At 40.9% G+C, this 8,744-nt stretch overlaps 1 protein-coding gene across 2 annotated transcripts in view; it reads right to left on the reverse strand.

Annotated features, from left to right (window-relative positions):
• brms1 (BRMS1 transcriptional repressor and anoikis regulator) overlaps positions 1 to 6,179 on the reverse strand; it is an 11,954-nt gene extending 5,775 nt beyond the window's left edge. For both annotated transcript variants that reach the window (XM_060874663.1, XM_060874662.1), the window contains exons 1-4: positions 6,052 to 6,179; positions 4,415 to 4,653; positions 4,107 to 4,197; positions 780 to 907 (exon numbers count right to left, since the gene is read on the reverse strand). In XM_060874663.1, the coding sequence (XP_060730646.1) occupies positions 780 to 907; positions 4,107 to 4,197; positions 4,415 to 4,628 (433 nt within the window). In that variant the 5' untranslated portion in view covers positions 4,629 to 4,653; positions 6,052 to 6,179. The remainder of the gene's footprint in view (positions 1 to 779; positions 908 to 4,106; positions 4,198 to 4,414; positions 4,654 to 6,051) is intronic.
• Positions 6,180 to 8,744: the final 2,565 nt, after the last annotated feature.

The following is an 8,744-nucleotide window of genomic DNA, read 5'->3' on the forward strand; positions in this document are numbered from 1 at the left end:
CCCCACTGAACACCTTAGGGACAGTCACAGGTATCCTCACTCAACATTACTGCCTGACCGCACGAAAGCACATGGATGAATGAACACCAAACCTCACAGCCACATGCCACATCTAGTTGAAAAAAAGAGTGGAGGTTAATATAGCAGCAGAGTGTACTAAATCTGGAATGGGGTGTTCAACAAGCACATATGGGCACAAACGTTTGGTCATACAGTGTATATACAACAAAAGTGTGTGTATATGCTTCGATGTACACATGAATGTGCTTCACAGCAGCGGTCAATGCTGTACAAATGTTACCGAATCCCTCCTACTGCTGTACTGGACTGGACTTTACACGTTAACATTAAGTCGTAGTCTGACAGTAGAACAGCTTTAAGAAGTAAATGAATTAGTGTCTCTGGATCACAGACAGCAACTGACAAATCAGGAACAGGCAATTATGTGGACGCACTGAGACCTGAGAGCATAATTTACATCAGTGTGTTACATGATCATGTTGTTCATCTTCCTTTATTATATATGGACATATTTAACTAACTAATCACTACATTAGCTACCATTTTTTAACCACTCAGTAACCAGCTGACTAAAACGTGGGACTAGGCAGCAAACTGGAGTATGTATTTGCCCAGAGGACTAGCTGATGAATTCACAAATATGTGTGTGTGTGTGTGTGTGTGTGTGTGTGTTTCTCATTTACAGAAATCTGAGCCAGTTTTCACATTTCTTCACAAGACATGCTTTTGTTTAACATTAGTTACTGATTTATTATTACCTGCTACCTGAGTGCGCAGCTGCATGTTTTTCTGAAGCGTGGCCAGCGGCTCTCTGTACTCTCCTGCTTTTCCTGTCAGCACCTCATCCAGCTTCACTTTCACCTGGTCCAGCCTCTCACGAAATAATCTACAGACAACCAAAGGGAAACAGAGTGGTGGGTGGCCAGGGGGTAGAGAGGTCAGTGTAATAGTGGGTGGCACGGCCGTATGTGCACGTTACTGTGAGAAATTACATTACCGCATGCTTTTGTTGAGTGTATCCAAGTCAGTACATCTAACACACTGATGAATGGATTCATAGAAAGAAAAGGGGTGGATGTTGAAATAAAAAAAAAAAGAGCCTATTGTCAAAACATGTAGTGTCAGGATCCCATTATTTGCTTTTTCGGTTCTGTTCCTTTTTTTTAATTTGTAAAAGGTGGACGAGGCCCTGGTGTTTTACTGGTGCACTCACGTACACAAATACACTATATACCCAGAAGCATGTGAACACCTGTCCATCACACCCATACGTGGCTCTTCCCCAAACTGTTGCCACAAATCTGGAGGCACACAAAAGTATAGAATGCCTGTGTATGTTATAACTTTACAATTTCACTAGGCTGGAACCAAAAGTCCCAAACTTGCTCCAGTATCAGCAAGTACCAGTAGCCGAATGAACAAATCCTCACAGCCATGCTCCAAAATTCAGTGTAAATCCTTCCTAAAAGAGTGGAGCTTACTGTAAGGGTAAAGGGGACGAACTCTGGAATGGATTGATCACCAAGCATGTGGGTGCGACTGGTCAGATGTCCACAAACCTTTGCTCATATACGGTACTTAACTAAATACATGTTTTGTGTAATATGATTTTCATATTTTCATATCATCAAATATCCTTTGATGAAGGATATTATTTAGGATCATTAGGTAGGATATTATTCTTTTTAAAAACAGTGCTGTTGAATTCTCGATTCTGACTGGTTACAAGGTCATTGTAAGGAATGTGGTAGCCTGAAGGTGTTGAAGTACTGATCCGAAGGTTGCGAGTTCAAATCCCAGGTCTACCAAGTTACCAGTGCTGGGCCCCTGAGCAAGGCCCTTATCCCCTTTAATGCTAAATTGTATAAAATGAGATGCACTATACATCACTCTGGACAAATGCACCTGCCAAACGCTGTAAACGTTATTGTTTCTATTGTAACCCGCTCGTGTTCTGCTCCTTATACACAGTATTACATGCACTAACCACAGAATGCCAAACAAAGTGTGAGATTCCAGCTATGACTTTCTCCCACTTGTATGTGTACTTCATACCTCTACAACAATTAGAATTATTATTATAATCACATGTACATTCTGCTCCTTTATGAATCCTTTTTAGACATTGGTCTTGAAAAACAGCAAATGTAAGCCTCTCTCCATATGCACTCATGATTCACTTACAACTCCAGAGTGTCTAATGTTTGTTTATATTTCTTTTAATGCCATGGCGGCATCGATGACTATTTTCATGGCAGGTAGGTAAAGCGAGATCATTTCAAGAAGTTCTTATAGTATTTTACAGAATAGAATCTCACAGTATGTCAACTGTCAACAGCAGCAGCTAGATGAGGTCCTTCACTTTACTTAATACGAACTCCAGGTGCTTAAAGGTGGGGTCTCCATTGTTTGAAAGCCAATGTTGACATTTGAAATCGCCAAAACAAACACGCCCCTAACCCAAATGGGTCCCACCCCTGTTTTGATAGCTCCGCCCCACACATACACCAGACAAGTATAATCCCTGTATAAACCAGACAAGTATTATGGCGGAACCTGTTGGGGCAGCTGACCGAGGGTATATTTTTATCAATAAATGAACTCAATGAGTAATCCTCTCTCACTCTCACTCATTTTCTACCACTTATCCGAACTACCTCGGGTCACGGGGAGCCTGTGCCTGTATCTCAGGCGTCATCGGACATCAAGGCAGGATACACCCTGGACGGAGTGCCAACCCATCGCAGGGTACACACACACTCTCATTCACTCACGCAATCACACACTACGGACAATTTTCCAGAGATGCCAATCAAACTACCATGCATGTCTTTGGACCGGGGGAGGAAACCGGAGTACCCGGAGGAAACCCCCGAGGCACGGGGAGAACATGCAAACTCCACACACACAAGGCGGAGGCGGGAATCGAACCCCCAACCCTGGAGGTGTGAGGCAAACGTGCTAACCACTAAGCCACCGTGCCCCCCCGTGAGTAATGCTATGGTAATACAAATGTGTTTTTGTAGTACTGTGTGTTGTACCGTGAAAGGTTTATCTCCGTTACACGCAGAAGACGTTCAGTTCTCTCCAGCGCTGGAAAGCTGATCCTATATTAACACGGGTCCCGCTTCTTTCCTTATCGTAAGCCTTTCTTCGTTTTCTTTCTTTGTTTTTATCCGCCATGTCAATGTTGAAACCACTTTCTGCTAATGTCACACATGCGCACTGAACACTCTTTCCGCCCATATTGACAAGACCCGCCCCTTTCTGCTAATTGGCTACACGTTAGTTTTGTTTTTTTGGCGGCCCAACGCAGTTTTCTGAAGCATTTCTCAAACAACGGAGACCCCACCTTTAAATATGTTGATAAAGACCAAATGGAAATGATGTATGTACACATGTTCCAGTGTGCACAATAATGGCTGACTGGGTGGCAACCAGTAGAGATAGTATCTCCTAAATATCTCGAAAATGTGTACTTAAAAAAGAAATATTTGAAAATATGCCTGTATCATGAACTGAATAGGATCGCATGCATGTGTCACGTTGACCTGGGACATTTCACTATCATGCCTGCAGAGGTCATGCCTTCCTTTCACATTAACCACTACCTCTTTGCTCATTATTACAAACTAAACCGTTTCGGTCATTGGGTTATTACTATATCCATGATCTTTACCCTTGATCTGTGCAAAAACTGTTTTGTTAATGATTTTTGGATTGGATTTGTTATTAACCCTCCTTCAAGTGGATGCTAACAATTCTCCCGAGTCCTCTTCATTACTATGCCAGATAGTAGTCATCGAGATTAAGGAGGTTAAGACTTTTCTTTAATCTGTTTCTGCCAATAAATGCATCACAGACTGTTCATCTCAGACACGTTTCATTAAGTGAAGTCTCTCAAGGATGGCTTTCATTCAGTAAGACTCGGGAGACTGACAAAGATTTAATCATTCACATTGGCTTTCCAGACCAATCATCTATAGCCCTTTATTGCTAGATCACCACAATGTCATCGGTTTTAATCCAGAAAACTCCAAATTGTGCGTCATGTAGTCGTGAATACTCAAAGAAGACAGTCTTACTTTTCTTTGAGTTCCAGGAACTGCTTCTCCAGATCAGACATCTCATCCAGACACTCCATTCTTCTCCTTTCACAATCTTCGTCGTCAATCTCTGACAGAAGATTACAGAAGCACTCAAAAGCCATGATCATATATCAGTGTGTGATATAACATTAAGGCATTAAAGGCTTTCCTATTACACTTTTCTGTGATTAGATAGTCAGTCAGCTTAGTCTCAGCTCAGTCATGTATGAAAGGAGCTGATCCTCAATCAGCAAAAGATCCTCTACAGCTTCTACACACGCTGCATCCCATGATTATAAAAATACCTGAACTCTCCTCTTCTTCCTCCTCCTCTTCCTCTGCTTCGCTCTCCTCCAGGTCACTTTCTCGCTCTTCTCCACTCTCTTCCATAGTCTCTTCTGCCTCTCCTCCCTCACGCTCCCTCTCCTCCTCTGTCTCACCGTTTGCGTGAGGCACCTCAGAGTCAGGCTCCGTCTCCATCTCCTCCTCTGCTTCACGCAGAGCAGGCTGGGCTGGCATCGCCGCTGCACACCCCCTTAATTTACTAGGTATTAATACAGGAACACAAAGTACATTATTAGTATAAAGACAAAATCTTCGTTGACAGAATCAGTGTATAAAATGAAATACACCCATTGCAGATAGACATTTATGATAAAAGCACAGCGCAGTAGCGAATAGCTACATAAGCAAAGTTGGTTTTTTTTGGCTGTGGTTTTCTTACACACAGATTTATCATGTAGACCAAACAATTCCTGATGCATCCTGTATTTCTAAATCCTACATTATGATTTTGTCTATCTGCTTAAAATACACCACTGTACTGCTCTATTCTGATTGGCCAGAATGTGCTGAGTATTATAAGAATCTGATTGGCTAGATGACCATTCAGGTCCCGCTATTAGCAGAGAACTCAGAATGTGTTTAGAGTCTTTAGAGAATTTACCAATAACATGACAAGCATCATATATATGTTTGGTCAAACAGCCTTTTCAGTACGGGCCTCAAATTATTGGAATTGTCTCCCTACTGAACTCAGAAAGAGCACCAGCTATTCATCATTTAAATTCAAACTCAAGAATTGGATTAAAAACACTCAAAATTGCAATCATCAATAGTTAACTTATTTTATCTTTGGTACTGTCCATTTTTGTATTGTATTTATTATTATCTATTTAGTGTTTTAATTTGTTTTGTACTATGATATTGTGTTGACCTGCCAAGGGACTGCAGATGAAAAATAGCTCTTCAGCTAATTCTGGAACATTTACATTTTGAGTGTAAACAAAAAATGTTGATTGATGTGTATTGTCCCTTTCAAATAAATAAATAAATAAATAAATAAATAAAAATATAGCATTTTATATATGTATGGATAGATAGAAAGATGTATAGATAGATAGAAAGAGACAGACTGAGAGAAAGAGACAGAGACACACACACACACACAGAGAGAGAGAGAGAGAGAGAGACAGAGACACACACACACACAGAGAGAGAGAGAGAGAGAGAGAGAGAGAGAGAGAGAGAGAGAGAGAGAGAGAGAAATATGCTAATATGTTCATGATGGCCTTCTACATTCGATAAAAAGTAATAAACCCTTTGTTTATTTCCCCATCAGAGGGACATTAGCTTTGTCTCACTGACCTCATGGCCTCAGGTTAATGCGGGGTTCCTACAGTAATGGCAACCCTTTCACAGCCCTAAATGCCCTAGTTGTTTATGTGATGTGTTTTGTAGCCTGTCTGAATGAAAGAACACTTTAAATGAGTACTATTGGTACCAAACGGTACTCAGTACACGGTGCAGGATAAATTCACTCCTTCTGTCGCTGTGCGTCTGTGTAACTCAACAAATCCTGCAACCAAACTCGCCGTGAAAACCGTAGCGCCATGTTACTGACCCGAATAACGGCATCATGAACAGCAACCAAAAGCCTTACCTCAGCCTGAGCGGGAATACACACACGCGCCTGGATGTTTCTATCAACTAGGACAACTTGGACTTCCTCGGGATTTTACGCTGCTTGCTTTCGTCGTCCTCGCTGTTGCCTAGCTGGCCAATCAGAGAGCACGTCGTAATTCACGCTGTCCAATAGGATGACTCATCGATGACAGTTGAAAATCTGAATCGTCCAATAAAAGATGGACAGCCGGAGTGGCGTTAGTCGGAAAGACAACTTCCGCTTCCGTTATACAAAATAGTAGCCTAGGTGATATTATGAATTCCTTTCTTTCATAAATAAATAAATAAATAAATAAACAAATAAACAAATAAATAAATAAATAAATAAATAAATAAATAAATAAATAAATCCAGCGTTGCAGAATTCAATTTTCAGTAATTTATAGTGAATTAGGAGTTAGTGAAATAAGAGTTATTTTGGGTCTTTGTTAGCAAGAGTTCTCATAAAAACAATGAATCAAAGTTTTCAGGCTGTATTATTATTATTATTTTTATTATTATTATTATTATTATTATTATTATTATTATTATTACTTATTCAGACAAGGATCCCAGAGGTGGATCCCAGAGGTGGATCCCAGAGGTGGATCCCAGAGGTGGATCCCAGAGGTGGATCCCAGAGGTGGATCTGGGGAAATCCAGGGATCAATGAGGAACAGCCAGAAGCCACAAACGACCGTTATTAACTTACATTCAATCATTTATCCTTAGTAACCACTTTATCCTGCTTTGGGTTGCAGTGGATCCACAGCAGGAACAGTGAGCAAATCAGATACTGAGCAAATTCACATACAAGATATATCCAAAATTATGTGGACACCTGACCAGTGATAAACCCTCATGGCTTTTTGAACATCCACTAGATTTTGAACCATGGCTGTTGGGATTATGTGAAGAGCATTAGTGCGGTTAGGCACTGATGTCTTGAGTACATCATCATCATTTTACATTTACATTTACAGCAATTGGCAGACGCCCTTATCCAGAGCGACATACAGAAGTGCTTAAGTCTCTATCATTGGATACATTGACTCTGGTTCACTAGGTTACATACTTAAGATACCATGAGCCTAAAACATTGTTCAAGTTTTTTTTTTTTTTTTTTGGTTTTTATAAACATATATGCAACAGACAGGGAAGAAAGTGCTAGTAGAAGTGTTTCCTGAATAAGTAGGTCTTCAACCGCTGTTTGAAAATAGCCAGTGACTCAGCTGTCTGGACTCCTAGGGGAGGTCCATTCCACTACCTTGGTGCCAGAACAGAAAAGAGTCTTGTAGTATATACTTGCCTCTTACCCTGAGAGATGGTGGGACCATTCGAGCAGTGCTGGTAGATTTGAGGGTGCGAGGTGTGATGAGGGCTTTGAGGTAAGAGGTAATATCTTTCCAATGGTGTTCAGTGGGCTTGAGGTCAGGGTCTATGCAAGCCATTCAAGTTCTTCCACACCAACCTTGAGAAAATCATGTCTGTCTGTGACATTGACCTGCTAAATAAGTTTAGTTCAAGTTCAGGCCTCTTAGGTCCAGTGAGGTGAAAATGTAATGCTACAGCATATACTCAACCCCTCAACACTACTCCCCCTCACAATATCCAACAGCCCGGTGTCATCTGTGGAGGCCTTCAAGTTTCTTGAAACTACCATTTCCCAAGACCTGAAATGGGATTGCAACATAAACTCTATCATCAAAAAGGCCCAGCAGAGGATGTACTTTCTACGTCAATTAAGGAAGTACGGTCTGCCACAGGAGCTGTTGATGCAGTTCTACACTGCAGTCATTGAATCTGTCCTGTGCACATCCATCACCATCTGGTTTGGTGCAGCAACAAAACAGGACAGGAACAGACTGCAACACACAGTAAAAACAGCAGAATAAATAATATGTGCCCCCCTGCCCACTCCCCAGGACTTGTAGGATACAAGAACCAGAAACCGGGCAGGAAAAATCACTATCGACCCTTCGCACCCTGGACACAACCTCTTTCAGCTCCTCCCTTCTGGCAGGTGCTACAGAACTTTTCTTACTAAAACTGCCAGACACAGGAAGTTTCTTTCCCCAGACCCCTTATCACCCTGATCAACAACTCTCCATAATTATATTCACTGCTTCATGTCTACAAGTACTGCATTATCAGGACTGTCAGTCATCACATCATCCGTATATATTACACACACTACTGCTGCTGTATATTGTAAAAAAGCATAATATTGCACAATATTGTTATTTGCACTACCACACTTTATGTACATAACTGATCGTTCATATTCGATATTCATATTTAATACTCATTCTGTCTATATTGTATCTCATCGTCTGCATTGTCTTGTATAGTTTGTACAGTATAGTGTTATTTATGTCTGTACTTTTGAGAGTCACAAACAGCTGGAACCAAATTCCTTGTGTGTGTCAACACACTTGGCCAATAAATCTGATTCTGATTCTGATAAAGACATTATCAACAATTCTGACACCAGTTTGGGAAAGACCAACTTATGGGTGTGATGGTCAGGTGTCCACATACCCTATAGTGAGGTTTGTAAAATAAATCGTACCGAGGGAATCCATGGATGTCTGTAAGTGAAGTCTTAATTGCTGAAGGAAAACCGTTATATACAGCCAGAGTATTTATATTCCCAACAACTCACTTTATCACATTATTATTCAAATTTTT

Source organism: Tachysurus vachellii, chromosome 7 (assembly GCF_030014155.1).
Source record: "Tachysurus vachellii isolate PV-2020 chromosome 7, HZAU_Pvac_v1, whole genome shotgun sequence".
NCBI lineage: Eukaryota > Metazoa > Chordata > Actinopteri > Siluriformes > Bagridae > Tachysurus > Tachysurus vachellii.